This window comes from Fragaria vesca, unplaced genomic scaffold, assembly GCF_000184155.1.
Source record: "Fragaria vesca subsp. vesca unplaced genomic scaffold, FraVesHawaii_1.0 scf0513160_u, whole genome shotgun sequence".
In the NCBI taxonomy this organism is placed as follows: Eukaryota; Viridiplantae; Streptophyta; class Magnoliopsida; order Rosales; family Rosaceae; genus Fragaria; species Fragaria vesca.
The window spans coordinates 402,475-423,273 of record NW_004443448.1 but is presented as its reverse complement, the minus strand read 5'-3'; the positions used below and the strand labels follow the sequence as shown (position 1 = coordinate 423,273).

The following is a 20,799-nucleotide window of genomic DNA, read 5'->3' as shown; positions in this document are numbered from 1 at the left end:
AAATAATGAAATTAATAAAAATGAGAAAACAATTCATCATTTTGTAACCATAATTTGGAAATTTTGACATCGTAATTTGGAAATTTTGGGCCAACGGATCAGACCTTGTTGTAATCTGAATATCTGATCCGATTATATATTGCTTCCGAATTGGATTCTTTAATTTTATTACGTTTTCAGATCAAAAGATTTATAGATATGGAAATGAAAAAACCTTAAAACCCTAGCTAGCTAGGGAGTACATATCAAGACAATTGCTGCACTATAGCTTTGGTCACAGTCGCAAGATCCGCTACATTTGTGTTCATGCCAATCAGAGGAGTACCGGGCAGAGATTGCTTCAAGCCACTGTTACAGCCACTGACCAAAGACACAGTATCATCCATGGCTTGTGCCGCCTTCGAAGTCTGATTATCCTTCAATCCTTCATCGACTCCTTTGATTTTATCATTGATAACAACGCTGTAATCCTGTGCACATTTGAGTAATGACTGTGGTCTGGTGCCTTGCTTAATAAGCAGATCGATCTGGGTGTGAACTTCTTGTGCTTTAGCCCTGAGTACGTCGTCGTTCATTATCTGTGCTAAGCCTTTGACGTTTGCACGGGCGCTTTGAGGGACCTTGGTAATAGACTCGACACAGAGGGCGGGTTTAGGTGTTTTGCTGCATGTTTCCTTGATGAGATTGACATCCATCGAAGGAAAAGCACTGCGGCAATGGCATATTGGAAGAAGAGAAATTTGAAAGAAACATATGAGAACTGCTGCTAGGGATGTTAGACTCTTCATGGTTGAGTTCACAAGAAAGCAGACAGAATTAGAGTTTGAAGATCTTGTTGAAGGGTCGAGTGATCTGCGTGCTCTTAAATAGGGAGCGATCTTTTCATTTAATTAGTTGATTCAAAGTCAATTCAAACATGAAATTATGGATCGGGTAAAACACACAAGCCTTTTCATGGCAATGGTTTAATTAGCTAGCTCGAATTCTTTCAGCCCTTTGACCAAGTTTGATAATGTTAATTGTTAAGTATAATTGTTAAGTTCTATCTTTTTGTGTGACTGAATTTTTTAGGGAAAATACTCATTTAGTCAAAAACAGGGACATTCAAATGCTTACGATTTCTAGTTTTTCTTCAATTTCAAGATTATTTTCTATAAAATCGAATGTTAAAGTGGTCAATTATAAAGATTATTGGGGGTAGTAATTTTCTACAGGATCTGATTTTTTTTCGTTCTGCACGCAAGTATGAAAATTATTGGGGTAGTAATTTTTCACAGGATCTAATTTTTCTTTCTACACCCACGTATGAAAATTATTGGGGGTAGTAATTTTCCACATAATCTGATTTTTCAGTTTTGTATCCAAGTATGAAAATTATTAGGGGTAGTAATTTTCCATAAGATGTGATTTTTCTGTTCTGCACCCAAGTATGAAAATTATTAGGGGTAGTAATTTTCATACTTTGGATTCTGGCAACCAGAGTCCGGAGTCCGGTGAGGTTCCGGCTAAATCTTTTTTTTCTTCCACTTTCTCTCTCTATGCATGTTTAAGAGGTAATGACAAAATAGTCTTAAAATAATTTAGTTGTTAAGACAAAATAGATGACATATGTGACATTGATCATGGTGTCATGAGGCAGCAAGAATCGATTTAAACTGTGTCCATGAATGACCGATGATGATCCGATCATCGTAGTCACAACAAATTTACAAGGCACTAAATCCAAAATTAATTAGTTGCCGGTTTCTTAAAATTTTTTGGGTAATTCCATTATATGCGAGGCACTAAATGTCTCTATGAGACATGCATACCTACTGATAAAAAGTAGATACATGAGTAAATAGTCACACATGAACTATTTTAAAGGATGCAAAACAAGGTGCAATCCCGAGTGCAAAACAAAATTTCTGTGCAGCATGACATTTGCATACTAGAATAGCCATAACTTCTTCGTTATAATAGATACGGACGAACCGCAAAAAGTTCTGAAAACTAGACTCAAATATCTTTCCAGTGATATAAGGACGCATTCTAGTTCATCTGGAGCTGATCACAAAGCTCAAACGAATTCGCTGTCCAAAAAGGGACAGATTTGCTGTTTTTGCAGATTTGACATGATTAAAGCTGTGAAGCTTTGAGATGGCTCGTAGGCCTATGCCTTGGCCAAAAAAACGTGTTTATACATCAGAGATGGGGTTTTACAAGTCTTTAACATCTTATACAAGACGGAAATTGGTTATATAGCGTAAGGGGATCCAAAACTGATTGATGATGGAAAATCTGTTATGTGAAGAAGACTTAACCGCAAAACACGTGGTGCTCCTCCTTGAGAATGTGTTGCCGTACATCTCCTCCCCTTGGGAGGGACAAAATCTCGGTGTGATCCACTCTTTGGATTACAAATCATGTCATGTTCTAAGGACGATGTAAGTTGTACACTTATCGAACCATAAGAGACAATGGAAGAATAGTTTCAATACTTGAAAAATTCTATTCTTCAACATTGTGCCAAAGACTTCATCGAGGTCTCAAATTGTAAAAACAATAACCTAAGGACCTCTATACGATGCTTGTTTACATATAGCTTAGAAATTGTTTACATATAGCTTAGAAAGAAAATCAAAGTCTCCTCAATAACGTCAAAATCAAAGGCGTCTAGAGTTAGATCCGAAACTATAAAGTCCGCGATCTTGAGGATGACATTCTTGTCCGCAATTTTATTTTCCGTACAATTGATCTCCAAAGATCGTTTATACACTTTGTATGCATTCACGACTTGAGGATGAGCTCGACAATTCTAGAATCAGTGATCTAGAGATCTACAACAGTTGTATTGTCCTGAGCTGGCGTGAGTTGTTTTTGACAAATTTGTGTCTAGGCGCCGCTACTATGGTCGGCTATGCCTCCTTTTTTCTAGACATCGGCACGGCTTCTTCTGCCGTTGTCGTGACCCAGATTGCCTTCTTCACACTAGGGGTTAGTCCCACGGACGCAGGCTAATACATTGATCTTATTAATGTATATGCAATGCCTGTTTGCAATAGTTTCCCGCTAAAGAGTATGAATCAAGATGCCACAAAATATTATCGACGATATGTAGTCAAATAAGTGGTAATCAATCCATATGACTAGTAACTCAACAAGTAGAGTTATATAGACGTCTCAAGAAACACTCCATGGTTGCATTCTACAGTACTTCGTGGTCATTACTTTTTGCACATATTGCCGTTGAAGACATTTTATCGATGTGGCGCCTCAAACACTTTAAGTGTGAGAGATTTTAAATCTCGGCATCTAGGCTTCTTAGCCTTGGTGTCAAAATATGTGGTGTAATATTTTCCAATGAAAAGTTTCACATATACACAGGGAAAATTCGCCTTGGGCATCGAGTACGTCAAAACTTGAATGAGCAGAATGTTACATTGCTCTTGCATATAAAACTTAGTTGTTATGAGACTTGATAGAGGTTACAAAACGATCACTTAATGGTTTGTCCTACGTATTGATACAACACAATCCGAAATAATGCCGAGATTGATACTACACAATTCACAATAATGTCGCGATTGATACTACACAACCCGGACTTGTAGGATTGATACTACACAATCCTTAAATAATAAGACCAATGTTGATACCACACAACACGGACCCATGAACACTCTTGGTTCCAGGATTTTTCCTGCACACACCAAATTTCAAGCATAGAACAGGGATGGAGAAGGGAGAAAAATATTTTATTCCCCTTGAGTTATTTGAACTTTGAAATAACTTGAATATAAAGGCACGAATAACTTTTGAATATAAAGGCACATAACAGAGTCAACAGAACTATAGACTCCCCAAGTCACACTCTCGAGAAAATTTGTTTGTACTGCAGTTAAATTTTTTGGTCTTTATTTTATTAATGTTCACTAACAACGAGAACAAACGTCGTTATAGTAATTGGTTCAAATGCACAATGATATAGCGACTCCGCTCCGCCTAAAACATACCCGAATTTAGATTGATCCGCTCCAAGCTTCGGTTCATCAACAAACTAAAAAAAAATAAAAAAATCATAAACACTTTTTGGCACGAAAAGTCAGAGAGAAATATAAAACTTGGATTTATTGAGGCAGAGACCAAAAAGTAAAGAAACTAAACGCATGTGGATACTAGAATGCAGCAAAAGACAGTAAAACGCCATTTGTAATCAGCACAGATCCAACACCAAATCTCAACAACATAACACTCACGCCTCCCTTCCTTCCTTCCTTCTCTTACACCTCACCGGCACCACCGCTTCTTCAATTCATAAAGCCTAGACCTTTTTGTCCTCTACAGAATTTCCACCGCTCAATTCATCTTCCTTCAATCGGCAATTGCGAGGGTTATGAGCAGCGGCTGAGATGTCTGAGAAGAGCGATTCCGGCCAGCTTCCGGACGCGGAGCCGGATTCAAATGCGATTTGGAACGACGTCGTTTCGCCGGTGAACAAAACCGAGGTAAAACGAATTCTTCAAGCTTCGATTTTGATCGAATTAGGTTACTCAATCTTGATCGAAGATGTGGTTTTTTGAATTGAATACTAGGAATTGGGGAAAGTGTTGGAGGACGCAGGGTCAGGGAAGGAGGACATGTTCGAGGATTGCCCTGACGATATCTTGGTCGACGAGGTTGAGCGTTTACGGCTTCAGCTGGATACTACTGTTGCGGAGAAGGAAAGCTTTGCACGTCGGTTTGAGGTAGGTACTTTCTTCATTACTTGAAAAAAATTCGATGCTTTTCGAGTCATTTGTTAGAGTTTCGGAGTTGGTTTTGTGGTTCCGAGTGATTGAATGTGGTGTTTTCTGTATGTATTGGGGAGCAGGAAGAGAGAGAGGCTTTTGTTAGGGAAGTTGGTGCTCTTCGGGTTCAGCTCAGGGGTCTCGCTGAGGAACAGCCTTTGGTGGTGAGTGAAAATGGGGGTGATTTTGGTTATGAGGCTGCAAATGGAGAGAATGGAGAAAAAGCTGCAGTGGCGGGGAAGGATGCACCTTGGAATGAGCTGATAAAGGAGTGTTCTGGGATTGTGAAAAAGGCATTGGAGAAACAGTCTCAGATTGAGGAGAGAGTGAGAGAGCTTGACGGAGTTGTGTATATGAAGGATCAGGAAATCGAGGGTCTCAATGCCAATGTGAAGTTTTTATCTGAGGGTCACCTTGAGAAGGATGCGTATTTTGAAGCTCTGGCAAATAGGATGTTGGTCTCCCTTAGTGGAGTAGTTGGTCAACAGGAATTGGTGGATGATTCTATTGCTGGGAAACTAGTACATGTTGAGAATGGCACTTTTATGTTGATTGAGAATTTCAACCAGATGCTTTCTGAAATTGAACATTTCAGACAGTGTTTGCCTGATACCGGGTTGGATCATAGTTCACAGGAGGTCGGGGGAATTTTTGCTGCTGCTCGTAATGAGTTACTTGAGCTCAGAAGAAAGGAGGCGGAATTTGTTGAAAGATTGAGTCATCTAGAAGATGGAAATAGGAAATTGGTTGAAGAACTTGACAATCAGAGAGCGATAGCTGAAAGGGTGAATGCAGAACTTGGACAAACAAAAACAGAGCTGGAACAGGAGAAGACTAGGTGCAGTAATACTAGAGAGAAGCTTACTATTGCTGTGCAGAAAGGCAAGGGATTGGTACAGCAAAGAGACTCATTGAAGCAAACCATTGCTGAAAAAATGAGCGAGCTTGAGAAATGTAGGATTGAATTGCAGGAGAAGTCAAGTGCTCTTGAAGCTGCTGAGTTATGCAAGGAGGAATTGATCAGGAGTGAAAACTCAGTTGCATCACTGCAAGAAACACTTTCTCAAAACAATCTAATTCTTCAAAAACTTGAAGAAATGTTGTCTCAGATTGGTTTACCCGAAGATCTTCAATCTATGGATAATGTAGAGAAACTTCGATGGCTTGTGGAAGAAAGTGTTAAACTCAAGGAAATTTCTACGGAATTCCAAACCTTGAAAGATGCTATGTATGCTAGTGGTCTACCAGATGTTATTTTGTCTTCTAGTTTGGAATCTCAAATAAATTGGCTTCGGGAATCATATTCTCAGGCCAATGAGGAAGTGCTTGTGCTACGTGATGAAATTACTGCAACTAAGGAAGTGGCACATAAGAATATTGACCAGTTAACTGAATCACTTTCAGCAGAGTCGCAGGCAAAAGAACATCTCCAAGCAGAGTTGGACAACATAACATCGGAATACAATGAGATTATCAAGAAAGAGCATCAAGTGTCTTTAGAAAAATCTCAGATGGTCAGAAGGTTACTTGATGCCTCTGGAGTTGTAATCGACAATGAGGATATCTCTCAACTTTCCTCAGACATTGCCACGCTTGTTGATACATGTGTTGGGAAGATAAAAGAACAGAGCTCTGCTTCACTTTCAGCTGACATGCAGGCAAAGGAAGTTCTCCAAGCAGAGTTGGACAGTCTAACATCAAAGTACAAAGAGGTAGTTGAAAAGGAGCGTCAAGTATCTTCAGAGAATGCTGAGATGGTCAAAATGTTACTTGATGTCTCTGGAATCGTGATGGACAATGAGGATCTCTGTCAGCTTTCCTCAGACATTGGTACATTCATTAACACATGTATTGAGAAGATAAAAGAACAGAGCAGTGCTTCATTTGAGCAGTTAACTGCTTCGCTTTCAGCGGAAATGCAGGCAAAGGAATATCTCCAAATAGAGTTGGACAGTCTAAAATCGAAGCACAGAGAGATTGTTCACAAAGAGCGTCAAGTGTCTTCAGAGAAGGATGAGATGGTCAAAATGTTACTTGGTGTCTCTGGACTTGTGATTGACAATGAGGATGTCACTCAGCTTTCCTTAGATATTGCCACACTCATTGATAGATGCTCTCAGAAGATAAAAGAACAGAGCTCTGCTTCCCTTTCAGCTGACATGCAGGCCAAGGAGGTTCTCCAAGTGGAATTGGACAGTCTAACATCAAAGTACAAAGAGATAGTTGAAAAGGAGCGTCGAGTATCTTCAGAGAATGCTGACATGGTCAAAATGTTACTTGATGTCTCTGGAATTGTGATGGACAATGAGGATGTCGCTCAGCTTTCCTCAGACATTGGCTCCTTCATTAACACATGTATTGGGAAGATAAAAGAACAGAGCAGTACTTCATTTGAACAGTTAAATGCTTCGCTTTCAGCTGAAATGCAGGCAAAGGAAAATCTCCAAATAGAGTTGGACAGTCTAGCATTGAAGTACAAAGAGATTGTTGACAAAGAGAGTCAAGTGTCTACAGAGAAGACTGAGATGGTCAAAATGTTACTTGATGTCTCTGGACTTGTGATTGACGAGGAGGATGTCTCTCAGCTTTCCTCAGACATTGGCACCTTCATTAACACATGTATTGGGAAGATAAAAGAACAGAGCAGTACTTCATTTGAACAGTTAAATGCTTCGCTTTCAGCTGAAATGCAGGCAAAGGAAAATCTCCAAATAGAGTTAGACAGTCTAACATTGAAGTACAAAGAGATTGTTGACAAAGAGCGTCAAGTGTCTACAGAGAAGACTGAGATGGTCAAAATGTTACTTGATGTCTCTGGACTTGTGATTGACAAGGAGGATGTCCCTCAGCTTTCCTCAGACATTGCCACACTCATTGATAGATGCGCTCAGAAGATAAAAGAACAGAGTAATGCCTCACTTGAATCTCCAAGTTTGGATGCGGAGCTATTTGAAACAGTTCAAAGCCACTTGTACGTAAGAGACCAGGAGTTGATTCTCTGTCATAATATTCTAGAAGAGGAGATGCTGGTGAAGTCAGAGGTTAATAAACTGTCAGAGGAGTTACGGATTGTATCTCAACAAGTTGAGGCATTGAAAGAGGAAAAAGGGTCCCTACAGAGAGATATTGAACGGTCAGAAGAGAAGAATGCTATGATAAGGGAGAAGTTATCCATGGCAGTCAAGAAAGGTAAGGGAATGTTTCAAGAGCGGGAAAATTTGAAACTTCGCATGGAAGAAAAGAACGCAGAGATTGAGAAGCTAAGGCTTGAGTTACAGCAGGAACAATCCGCACTGTCTGAATGCAGGGACAAGATAAATAGCTTGTCTGCTGATACAGAATGCATTCCAAAGTTAGAAGCTGATCTTGTTTCTATGAAGGAGCAAAGGGATCAACTTGAACATTTCTTACTGGAGAGCAATAACATGTTACAAAGAGTAACTAAAGCAATTGATGCAATTGTTCTTCCTGTTGATTCCGTTTTTGAAGAACCTTTGCAGAAGGTGAACTGGCTTGCAGGATACCTGAGTGAATGCCAGGATGCTGAGGCAAAAGCAAAGCAAGAGTTGGGGAAAGTAGAAGAGGAAACAAGCAATCTTGCATTCAAGTTGGAAGAAGCCCATTCAACAATAATATCACTGGAAAATGAATTATCAGTGGCAGAGAATAGTTTGTCACAGCTTGCTGAACAAAAGAGGGAAATGGAAGTCAATAAGACCAATCTTGAAAAAGAGTTACAGAGAGCAATAGAAGAAGCTGCTTCCCAGGCTAACAAGTTTTGTGAGGTTTCTGTGGCTAAAAAGTCGCTGGAAGAGGCATTATCACTTGCAGAAAATAATCTATCTATTCTTGTCAGTGAAAAAGAGGGGGCTTTAGTCAGTAGAGCCGCTGCAGATACAGAGCTAGGAAAACTGAAAGAGGAAGTTGATATACAGACCAGTAAACTAACAGATGCCTATGAGACTATAAAGTCACTTGAAGTTGCACTTTCTCAGGTACAGGCCAACGTTTCTTTTCTTACTGAACAAAACAATGATGCTCAAATTGGCAGATCCAATTTAGAGGCTGAGCTAGAGAAACTGCAAGAGGAAGCTAGGTTACAGGATAACAAGCTCGCAGATACCAGTGCAACCATTAAATCACTGGAAGATGCACTGTTGAAGGCAGGGAAGGATATATCTGTACTTGAAACTGGAAAGAAGCATGCTGAAGAGGAGATATTAACTCTCAATTCCAAGTTGAATGCATCCATTGAGGAGTTGTCTGGAACTAATGGCAGCACAGAAAACAGGTCCTTAGAGCTCACTAGTCACCTTGATAATCTTCAAGTGCTAATGAGGGACAAGACTATGTTGTCCACGATGGAAAGATGTTTTGAGAAGAAGTTTGAGAGACTAAAAGATATGGACCTCATTCTTAAAAATATTAGGGACCTTTGTGTTTCGGGGGGTTTAGAGCTGCAAAGGCACCAAGTACTGGAGGTATGCACCAGGTTTTCGTCTATAGTGCTCACTTGCTCTTTACTTTTTTGCTTGCTATGCCAGGGGATCAACATCTATCTTCTTTTGGAGCTTACTTATTTCAATCATTATGTTTGCCAATTTCATACTTCTTCCCAGGAAGGATATGTTTGCTAGTATATCTCAAGGTTAATACTTTACAGCTAACATGGTCCTCAGATTGCATATTAGTTTTTATTTGTTTTCCTAAAAAGGTTCCTGATGACTCAAAATCTTTGTGATGATTACACTTATTATTTGTGAGAACTTACAGGTTCTAGATATCTCTCTCCTCCTATTTTAATAGTGCTTAGGTCTAATTAGCTCCTTTCATGATTTATTTCAGGAAGATTCATATGTGACCAAATCTTTTTCAGATGGTCTTGTCAATATTGTAAGTGTAGAGAAGGACAGTGCTGAGGTCAATGGTGCAGATGGTGACAATATACCGTCATATTTGAAGACGACCGTGGAAAGGTTGCAGCTGCGAGACATGGTTCTGTCACAAAATTTTGAAGGCTTCTCTTCTTTTATAGATGAGTTCATTGAAACTCTATTAAGAAATTTACAGGCAAGAAGTGATGAAGTAGCAGCTATGTTTGAGCACATGGAGTCTTATAAACAAAAAGCAAATAATCTGGAATTACATAAACAAGAACAGGAGAATACCATAGCCATTTTAGAAAATGATCTTAAGTCTCTTGTCTCTGCTTGTACTGATGCCACCAGAGAACTGCAGTTTGAAGTTAAGAACAAGTTACTTGAACTCAGATCTGTTCCGGAACTCGAGGAATTGAGACATATTTTGCCCCAAGAAACAGGAGCAATTGTTGGGGAGACCACTGATACACTTGAGCAAGGTATTGATGGCAGCAAACATGGTAAAACAGCAGGAATGTTGTCAGTTGCTTGCAGAAATGTTCAGACTTTGATGAGACAGTTTGAGATCACAAGTAAAGTGGCGGCGTCCACAATTGAAGATTTGCAGAATAAACTGGAAGAAGCTAGAACTACTTCTGAAAAGGCCATTGAAGAAAGGGATCTAAGACAAAATAGGATTTCCAAGTTGGAGGTGGATATAGAAGCGTTAGAAAGTTCTTGCACTGATCTGACACTTAAACTAGAGGGTTATCAAGGGAAAGTGGATAGATTGAAGGAAAGGGAGGCAGAACTTTCATCAGTGCACAATCCGTTGTCAATGAAAGAACAAGGTGAATACATCTTTCCTTCCTTTTCTTTTGCTGTTATGAACATATCTACTTGGGGTGTTCTAATATTCTCTCACATTTTTCCTTTCAGGGAATGAAGACTCCCTCTTATCAGCATCAGAAGTCAAAATTCTCTTTGACAAAATTGAACGGATTGAAATCCCTATACCAGAGCCAGAAGTAGGAGACTTAGGAACCCATAATTCAATTCATGTGAAGAAGCTCTTTCACGTTATTGATAACATTAGTCACTTTCAACATCAGATAAGCTCACTGTCTTGCGAAAAAGAAGAGCTACAGTCAACTCTCCGGACACAATTTCTTGAAATAAAGCATCTAAAGGAGGAACTGGAAAGCTATGTCAGATATGAACAAGATACTGAGAAGATGAAAAATGAACTGTCTGTGCTGATATATGCTTTGGAAAAAATTACAGATATGTTGGGAGGTAATGATTTAGTTAAAGATGAGAAGCCTGCTGGTGTGAAAGGACTTGTGTCAGTGTTAGAGAAGCAGGTTATGGCTTTGCTATTGGAATCTAAAAATTCAAAATCAAAAGCTCAGGAACTTGGCACTATGTTGGTCGAGAGCCAAAAGGTTGTGGATGAACTATCAAGCAAGGTTAATTTACTTGAAGTTTCAGCTCAAGGAAGGGTTGCTCAAACAGAGATTGTCCAGGAAAGGAGCATCTTTGAAGCACCTTCCTTGCCTACTAGTTCAGAGATATCTGAAATTGAAGATGTGGTAAGTTATTATTTATAAGATTCTATTATAGTTTCCTTCTTTCTGCATAGTTGTATTGATTTGTTTTTACTTGATGAACTGCATTAGTTGCTTTGTTTCAACGTCTTTGTAATGTCGGGAGTGATTCTTTGTTGGAGATCTGTTAGGACTGAAGTTGCTTGTATTTCAATTACTATTTAGGGATCACGTGGAAGCAAAACGATATCCCCTGTTCCATCAGCAGCTCATGTGCGCATGATGCGGAAGGGTTCTGCTGACCATCTTGCAATAGATATTGATCCTGAATCTACTCGTTTAATCAGCACTGAAGAAACTGACGAGGACAAAGGTTTGAACTTTGAACTCTAGGATTTGTCCTCTGCCTTTTCAAATTTCTAGTAGCTTTGAAGTCTGCTTACTTATCCCTTTCCTTTTTGTTTTTCTTTTTGGTTTTATTTTCCAGGCCATGTATTCAAGTCTCTCAATGCATCTGGTATCATTCCAAGACAAGGAAAGTTGATTGCAGATCGAATTGATGGAATTTGGTAAAGTCCTAAACCTGTATTATAAACAAGAGGGTGGGGGTGGAAAATATCACACCATGCTAGTCATCATCTTTTTCTTTTCCTCATAAAATTAGTGCTAGAAACCATATTAGAGGAAAAGTCTATAGTAGGCAACAGTTACACTTGGTTGTATTTGATCAATATTGTCCGCCAGCCTTCTAATGGAAATGCGTTTGGCTGGGGGTAGTGGATTGTCAATTGGGTCATGGTCTTATTTACAACATAAAGTTGAATTAGGGTGCATGTTTACTAATACCTGAATCCTAAGTTGCTTATGATTTCTATGCAGGGTATCTGGTGGTCGAAGTTTGATGAGTCGCCCAAGGGCTAGGCTAGGCGTCATTGCCTACTGGCTTGTCTTGCATCTGTGGCTACTGGGAGTCATCATTCTGTAAAGAAGCCTCTGATAGATTACCCACTCGACTTCATTTTGGGCCTGCAAGCGAATTTGTATCATAGATAGATGACATTTTGTAATTTTTTTTCTTCCTCCCATTCTTTTTTGCCACCTTGCATATATGCCCCTTCCCCAAATTACTACTCTCCGATCACATTTTTAGGTTGCAGAGAATCAAAACCAAAAGGCTCCATGCCCGTGGAAAATGTTACACATTTGTTACTTCTTCATGTTCAATCGTAGTTCGGTAGGCGACAGATCAATGTGAAATATTTGTAGCTAGTGAAAGTGAAAAGATAGCTCTGTCAAGTTTTGACATCTCTTCTTCAGATTCCAGTTTAACTGTGAATTATTATCATGAAGGATTGTACTTCTCTGGCATGAAAAATGTATTACACTAGAATAGCTGTCTGCGTTTTGCCGTGGTGTTTTGTCTGTTTATATACTTGAAAAATTAGAGATAAAATGAAAATCAGAAAATAGCATTTATTAGCAAAAAAACATATATTATAATGAAGCTAGAGTCATTCAGTTCAAAATAATAGTTCAAAATAATAAGGCTCTAATTATTAACAGTAGAAAACAGAGAGCATAGTGTGGAGCATGATAAAAAAGTTAACATCAGTTTTAATTATACAAAATGCTTTGTTGTTAGCCAAAAATGCAGTCATAGCTTTACATGTTCACAACTTAGATAAGTTGAACACAAGTTGTATATACACACAGTGGGGTTCACATTTAGTTAATCTTCTACTTCTGGTTTTGGTTCTTGCTTGTTGAGGATGATATTGGTTTGCTGATTTCTCTGTCACATCAAATTGAATAATTATTAACATCTAGATTACAAAAAACGACACTAATAAATAGATGTGAATAAGTACTAATATAGATGTGATTGTTATCAAGTTTTGTGGACAAACAGAGATATCTATGCAGAGTTTATGGAAGTTTCAAGAGAGTGAGAGAGAACAATGAGATCGACTATGCAAGTTTCAGGAGACCCTAAATCAAAACATCAGCCCAAAGCTAGAGCACCTAATATGGAAGCCTAATGAGAGGTCATGACCAAACAAAACATTCAAACAAACTTAAATGAACTCACATGAATTTGCAATGTGCTGTCAAACTTTCATAGAATCGCATATGAATACCCAAACTTATACACCAAACCACAAAATTCAAAACAGAATTTAACAAAAACCTCAAAAAGGGTACTGAAATTTGTCAACTTTACCTTCAATGAGAGAGTCAAAAGCTAATTCAAGAAGACATTAACTTTATCCTTATATAGATATTGATGTCCCGCAAATTCCTACATAACAAAATACACAATCAAAATACCAAAAAAAAAAAACTAACAATGAAAATAAAAGATGTAAGATTACATTCAACCATTTTTAGACAAACTCAACCTAACATGAACAGTATCAATAGACCATGATAAATCTCATATCGGTTACCTTAAAAAATATCATATTTCTTTATCATTTTAAACACTAACTTCCTATTAGGATTTAGGAGAATATATTTCCTCAGAAATTCATTCATAACACTAAAGAAAAGCTAGCGTGTTACAAATACACACAAACACATTCAAAGAGAAACAAAAGAAAGTGTAAATAAACAAGAGTATCTGAGGACCAAGAGAGAAACAATAGAATACCATTGATTAAAAAAAACAATAAGAAGGAAAACAAAATCATGCTTCTAATTCAATTCATGTAGGATATACCAAGTGTATAAAAGCACTGATATCAACATTCAAATTGAGAAGTGATACGTTGTGATGGTCTGCTGAAAGCTTCAGGTTCAGCAAACCCAACTAAACCCAGCAAATTTCAGAACCCTAACAATGGAGAAGTGAGAAATCATAGCCAAAGTAAATCAGAGGCAGCAAAGAGAAAGGGCTCTTACCCAAACCCAGAATAGTTCACAAATTATTAGAGAGCATTCAGATGCACTATTTTTCCAGAAGCTTGAAGATGCACTCTTCTTCCAGAAGCTTTGTCAGATTTAACAAATTTAAGTAATGCGTCTATCCGATCTGAGAACCCACGCAACCAAGCAAGAATCAAAATTCAAGATCGCAAAATTAAGTCAAATCCGTTCAGATAAGAATTTGCAAGCCAAATCTTTTGTTATGGGCCTTCGACTCAACTTGCCTTCGTAAGAGTTTGATGGAGAATAAGAGTTCGACAGAGCAGAGATATCAATCCCAGCAAGGAGAGAGATCGAATCCAGTTATAGTATGAGGAGAGCAAGTCTTAAGGGAGATAAATAGAGAGATAAAGAGCGAGAAAGATCTAGATTAATTTTTTTTTTTTTGTCTGATGAAGGATCTAAAGAGTTTGTGAAAGAACAAGAGAGAACTATAGACACAGCTAAATTAAAAATAAAAAATAAAATAAAATAAAAAAAGTCTTCGCAGCACTGTTTACTGGAACGGTGCTTAGTGAACAGAGCCGACGTCAGCATAGAAAATAAAAAAAATATTCGCAGCTGACGTCAGCACAGAAAATATATATATGAAGAGCATACTGAAGAAAAACCTTTAAAAATGAAAAACGTTAATGGCCTCACGTTTCTGCTAATATCGTAAATTCCGAAACTACCCTTTCAACAAGAACCTATGATATCATCATCATCATCTGTGCCCCTGAGTTCTCTCCGGTTATGTTAACTGGGTTTCAGCAGGCATCATAGAGCACCCATTAAGTAAATGTGTTCGCTTATGTTAAACAATGCCTCTGCTACTTCATTGACCTGGGGGAGCTCTATCTTCACTTGTAAGTCTGAGTTACATCTCTCTTTTCTGGGCCACTCTTGGTTTTTAAGATACTGGTCAACTGTTATGGTTTTGGTTGCTTTGATTATACAAAACTTGGAATATGTGATCAGGTGGGAAGTGTATTGGCTTCTATGATGTGCAAAGGTGTTTACCAGCCAAATCATGCAGTGTGAGATTCTTGCACTGTTTGGTCTGTAATCTTAATGTACTTGCTTTTTCATGTATAATGGAAATGTCAGTTTCCTGTATTGGCAGGGAGTTGCATTCAGGCCAAGAGCTTTTGCAAGTCGGAATTCTGTGAAGAAGTTGAGAAGGGAGAGGCTAGCAAGCGAAAGGGTAGCTGATAAGACTACTGCTAGTTCTGAAAATGTTCAAAATGTTGACAAGGTGGAGCTTTCTGATGATTCAGCTGCAGAGAAAGGAGTTAATATCCCTTCCAGAGGTGCTGTGCTTCAGGCTTGCACTGTTACTTCCGGGTTGATAGCTGCTTTGGGTATACTAATACGACAGGTTGGATTTTCTACTTCTAGGAATGATCAATGAAGTATGATCAGTCGATTATATGCCGGCTTTTCATTTCTGAATTAATGTTGTTATGGAATCTTAAGCTTGCCTTCTATAATAGTCTGTATTTGTTGATGTATGATTATAGTACCTCCTTGAAACCTTCGTTTTCTTGCTATGAGACTAACTTTCCTACTTTGTATGGTGAGGCTGGGTAGATTTTCACTGACTAGCAACTATTCATGATCACACCAAAGATTTTTCATTACAAATTGAACTACAGATGAAATGTATATATCTTTTAGTTAAGACAAGATTCCTGTCTCTTTCTAAATGAGGTTTGCTTAACTTGTTTAGCTATTCTGCATTTTACATTTTGTTCTTATATGTTTACTTGCAGGCATCTCATGTTGCATCAATCGAAGGATTACCAGTCATTGACTGCTCATTGGAAGTATCATGTATGCACTCTTCACAAACTCTTCAATTCTCTGTGCAAAAATGTCAATTCATTCAAACTTTATTTTGTTCTTCTTCATGAGGAGCCTTGCATCTTTGGCTGAGAGACAGCCAAGAAAGCTATTATGAAACAGATTACCAAAGAAAAAATGCAAATGTGTACTGGAAATAAGGCTGTTTTTGGTATTCACTTCTGTGATCATTAGTATAAAGAGTAACTTTTTGCCTGCCTTCTGTACAGTTGAGTTTGAGACATGGCATCTTCAGTTGATTGCGGGATTGGTTATTTTGATATCATCATCACGATACCTATTACTGAAGACATGGCCAGAATTCGCAGAGTCTAGCAAAGCAGCCAATCAACAGGTATCTTCTATTCTACTTTCTGTTCCCAGAACTGTCTCTAGTCAACTACTAGCTATAAATTTCTTAACACTGTGTTGAAGGTAGATACTTGAAAAACAAAAGCATCCTAACTAATTGGTAAAATTGATATCATATAGTTAGATCTGCTGGTTTTCAAAATTCAAACAAGATCCATGACTGCTGCTGCATCTCTGACATAGTCTAATTTTGTAATCTTAGGTACTTACTTCACTTCAACCTTTGGATTTCATAATCGTTTCATTTTTGCCTGGGTTCAGCGAGGTGGGCAGATTTCTCTTCTTGGTAGTTTTCTTCCATGTTCAACTACCTATACTAATTCATTGTGCATTGTCTGGACAGGAACTTCTTTTCCGTGGTGCACTGCAACCTCTTTTTGGATCCAATTTGAGTAGTGCCTTGGTGGTTGCCCTTGTCTTTGGTGCTCTACACCTTGGCAGTGGCCGAAAGTATTCCTTCGCAGTCTGGTACTTATCTTCTCAAGTTAAACCATTAACTGCAATGGCTTTAACCTTTTTTGAATATATATTTTTTTCTCCATTATATATAACATCTGTTACTACTTAATGTTATGAAATTTCATTCTCAAATAAGAAAAAACTAAAAGATATGTGACAGGTTCAATGGTTCAATATTTTGGCCAAGTGATCATTTAATTTGTGGTTACAGGGCAAGTTTGGTTGGCTTTGTGTATGGTTATGCAACCATTGCATCTTCTAGCCTTGTTGTGCCAATGGTTTCTCATGCAATGAACAACTTGGTGGGAGGGATTTTATGGCAATACAGATCAGATTCATCGCGACAGATATCAGATTCAAACTAGAGGTCGATACTGTAAGCTAGAATAGGGAAAGATTAAAATGATACATGTACAAAATTCCAGATGAAATGCACTTGTCACCCGGCCCCTGTTAATTTGAATGCAAAAGCTGTCATTTCTTTTGCAAAAACTTGCCTTTTCTGTTCAAATGTGATAATTGTCACTAGATCTCAAGGTGCTATAAATAGGGAGAAATGCTTTCTTGCAAAGCAATGTGCACTTAAGCTCTAGTATCTTATTCGTATAGTTAGCTGAAAAGAATGAACAAGATGATGAAGTCTTCATTGGCAATTATGCTCGCCTTGTTTTCCATCATTCTGGTGGCTAACATGGGCCAAATGAAATTAGCAGAAGCCAGCAGTAACAGGATGCTCTCCGAAGCTGTTGATCCGAACGGCATTGTGCTTCGTATGTACTTTTTACCTCTATGATGGATCTATACTTCCACTGTTCTTAACTTTAGTTGTCATATATATATACAGTTGCTAATTGATCTTGCACTCGTATGTTCTTGTATGTGGATTTTGAATAATATGGAGCAGCTTGCCCGTCCACATGTTCAGACGGCCGTCCTTGCTGCCATTGTGATTTTACCAAAGGTATCTGCACGCAGTGTTGCAAAGCTTCCTTGAATTAATCCTAGCTGCTGCTGCAATGGCGCTTCCCAATAAACGGCCAAAGTGCCTAGCTTGTCGTCCGCAGCTCCAATAATCAAAAGTCTGGCAGCTTGTTTTGTGAAGTGGGGTTACATTTCGTTTAGGCCTTGTGCCCTCTAATGTACCCATTGTACTATCATTTTGTGGTTTTTAATTTCTTCAAACATGGTTTATTTTATTAAGAACTAAATTCAGTTTACCCTTTTATGGTTTGAGGGTGACTTCATGTTAGTCCCTACATTTTTATTTTCATCAGTTTACCTCTTGAACTCTTCAATTTCTGTCTGCCGTGCCCAAATTCTCATATTCCGTTTGAATTGACCGTTAATTATCAGCAGTTAAGGTCCGATTTGGACAGATAAGATCCGATTTGCCCAAATTCTAGATATGGGCCTTACAATTAAGGTTAAAATTATCAGCAATTATCGTCTGATTTAGACAGAATATAAGACATTGGTCACGCTTGAGGAAAATTCAAAAGTTTGAGGGGTAAACTGATGAAATTGAAAGTATAGGGATTAACATGAAGTTACTCCCAAACCTCATGAGGTAAACTGAATTTAATTCTTTTATTAAATATTGGTGAAACAAGACAGGGTCAATAGAACCTACATAAAAAATACTGTGACACTGGATAACCTATGTAAGTCATAACTAAACTCGTTAAGGTCCAAAGGGTCACTCACCGGACAAGCGTACACTACGTAAGAATAATCGTGACCTAAGATACGTAATATTCATCTAGTTGTTCTAGGATATTCTGTATTTTTCTAGATATTCTTTATGTGTGCCTTGGCCTTATGCCAATATGATATGTAGTTTAACTAAATCTATGTATTCATATCCTTACCATATTGGTATTGTGTAATTCCCTATATAAAAGGCTCCTATCAATGAATAAGATGATGATTCTCTTGCTATCTCTCTTTCTCTACACTTTATACTTCATCACGTTATCATGTACTTTGTTCTAACCCTAGAGCCAATAGCTCACCATTTGTTTTCCAAACCCTAAAATCGGATAGCCTTGTTTTTCCCGATTTCTGACCAAAATTCCGACTGCCCTCTGCCGAAATTTTATATCCCCAGAAAGCTCTCTCCGTCCCGGATCCAACGCCGCCGGCCTCACCCTGAGAACCTGCCGGAAAGTCTCCGAACCGGCCGCCGGAAGATTCCAGACCGCCGCCGTTACGGACCACCGGTTCGCCACCTTCCCTTGCTCCGATCAACCTGAAATTTTGACAACAGCTTCCCCATCCAGAGCTGCTCCTCCTGTCAAATTTTCAGCCCCAAATTCGAAGTATAAGTAGGCAAAAAGTTGTTTCTCCTCTCGGCAGCCTCTAGAAACCAAAGATTTTAAGATTGCTCGTCTTCCAAAGAAACCAGAAAGGTATGTTTTGAAACCTTAAACTTTTTCAAGTTCAATAACTCGGGGAGGATAAAATCATTTCCTCCCTTCTCCATCTCCATTCTATGCTTGGGACTTTGTGTGTGCAGGTACCAAAAATCCCGAAATTTTATTCGCGGGTCAAGAGTGTGTTTGATCACTCTTGCTTCCTTGTCCGGGTTGTGTATGATCAACCCTGACCTTTCTCCGGATTGTGTTTGATCAATCCGAGGCCTTTTCTGAATTGTGTTTGATCAATTCGCGGCTTTTCCGGATTATGTATGATCAATCCGAAGGACAAACCATTAAAAGCATTGTTTGTGACCTCTATCGAGTCTCATAACAGCTTGGTTTTGTATGCAAGAGCAATGTAATATTTTGCTCATTGAGTTTTGACGTACTCGATACCTAAGGCGAATCTTCGCTTGGTATCTGTGGAACCTTTCACTGGAAAGGATTAAACCACATATTTTGACCCCCAGGCTAACAAGCCTAGATGCCGAGATTTCACATCTCATGCGCTCAAAGTGTTTGATGCGCCACATTGACAAAAGCCTTCAATGGCAATCTGTGCAAAAAGTAATGACCATAAAGTACTATGGAATGCACTCATGGAGCGTTTCTCGAAACATTCATATAACTCTACTTGTTGAGTTATTAGTCAAGTGGATTGCTTACCACCTTAATTAACTACATATTGTCGATGATCTTTTGTGGCATCATGATCCATAATCTTTAGCGGATTCGATTATCATCAAGTTCTCTAAGTCCTCCAAGTTGGTTTGGAATTACCAACGAGACTTGATTTTGATCATATAAACGAGAATTGTACATACGCTAATGCAATAAACCTATTTGGGATTATCCCCTAATGTGGGGACAACAATATGGGTCACGACAATAGCAGAAAACGTCGTGCCGATGTCTAGAAAAGAGGGGGAGGTGTCGCCGGCTCTAATAGTGACACTCCCGGTCTAGACACCATTTTGTCAAAACTACTCACGTCAGCTCATGACAATGCAACCGTTGTGGATCTTCGGATCACTGGTTCAAGATTGTCAAGCTCCTTCAAATTATAAATGCATACAAAAAGTACGAAAAATCAACAGCTTTAGCTACCCCTGACTTTGATGTCATTGGCTAGACATTGATTTTCTTTCCAAGCTATATGTAATAAGACATCGTATCGATGTCCTTTGTTTATTTGAGACCTCGATATATACTCACATTAGCAATAATGAATGCCTTGAGAATTTTTCCAAGTTATGAAACTATTCTCCTCTTATGGTTCGTATTGATTTCAAAAAAAATGTACATTCTTACATCGTCCTTAGAAACATGGCATATTGTGCCGATTTTGGTCCCTTCCTTTGAAGGTGACTCATGGCACCGCATCTCAATGAGGATCGCCCACGTGTTTCCGGTTAAGTTAAGTCTTCTACCCTATAGCAGATTTTCCATCATCAATTATTCAACTAGGCTCATCCAAGCTCAGTGTGATGTCTTAGAATTGTCCGAAATTAAGGAGATAGTGGTTTCAAGTGTGCCTCGTACTACCGACCCTCCACGGACATGCCTGGTCATATTGACTTGGAGTTACTGAAAGCTTTTGATTTTGGATCCCCCTACGCTATTAAAC

General features: G+C 38.6%; 3 protein-coding genes across 3 annotated transcripts; 2 read left to right on the top strand and 1 right to left on the bottom strand.

The window, feature by feature from the left end:
• Nucleotides 1-245: 245 nt before the first annotated feature.
• Nucleotides 246-695, bottom strand: LOC101314339 (cell wall / vacuolar inhibitor of fructosidase 1-like). The gene has a single exon (XM_004310125.1). It carries the CDS (start codon nt 693-695, stop codon nt 246-248), a length of 450 nt encoding a protein of 149 aa, XP_004310173.1.
• A 3,543-nt stretch (nt 696-4,238) lies between these two features.
• Nucleotides 4,239-12,329, top strand: LOC101314053. Its single transcript, XM_004310124.1, has 8 exons — nt 4,239-4,487; nt 4,575-4,727; nt 4,853-9,250; nt 9,615-10,479; nt 10,568-11,220; nt 11,401-11,548; nt 11,663-11,744; nt 12,055-12,329. The coding sequence occupies exons 1-8, from the start codon at nt 4,392-4,394 to the stop codon at nt 12,158-12,160; spliced, it is 6,501 nt and encodes a 2,166-aa protein (XP_004310172.1). The 5' UTR covers nt 4,239-4,391; the 3' UTR covers nt 12,161-12,329.
• Nucleotides 12,330-14,856: 2,527 nt separating this feature from the next.
• LOC101312891 lies at nt 14,857-17,480 on the top strand. The gene is made up of 8 exons (XM_004309965.1): nt 14,857-14,948; nt 15,061-15,119; nt 15,206-15,460; nt 15,855-15,915; nt 16,155-16,279; nt 16,499-16,561; nt 16,640-16,764; nt 16,967-17,480. The coding sequence occupies exons 1-8, from the start codon at nt 14,882-14,884 to the stop codon at nt 17,118-17,120; spliced, it is 909 nt and encodes a 302-aa protein (XP_004310013.1). The 5' UTR covers nt 14,857-14,881; the 3' UTR covers nt 17,121-17,480.
• Nucleotides 17,481-20,799: the final 3,319 nt, after the last annotated feature.

Coding starts and splice junctions, on each gene's coding strand:
- LOC101312891 (XM_004309965.1), top strand. CDS start 14,882: ATGTGTTCGCTTATGTTAAACAATGCCTCTGCTACTTCATTGACCTGG. Junction 16,562..16,639: donor TTTTGCCTGGGTTCAGCGAG/GTGGGCAGATTT, acceptor TTGTCTGGACAG/GAACTTCTTTTCCGTGGTGC. Junction 16,765..16,966: donor AAGTATTCCTTCGCAGTCTG/GTACTTATCTTC, acceptor TTGTGGTTACAG/GGCAAGTTTGGTTGGCTTTG.
- LOC101314053 (XM_004310124.1), top strand. CDS start 4,392: ATGTCTGAGAAGAGCGATTCCGGCCAGCTTCCGGACGCGGAGCCGGAT. Junction 4,728..4,852: donor GCTTTGCACGTCGGTTTGAG/GTAGGTACTTTC, acceptor ATTGGGGAGCAG/GAAGAGAGAGAGGCTTTTGT. Junction 11,221..11,400: donor TATCTGAAATTGAAGATGTG/GTAAGTTATTAT, acceptor ATTACTATTTAG/GGATCACGTGGAAGCAAAAC.
- LOC101314339 (XM_004310125.1), bottom strand. CDS start 695: ATGGATGTCAATCTCATCAAGGAAACATGCAGCAAAACACCTAAACCC.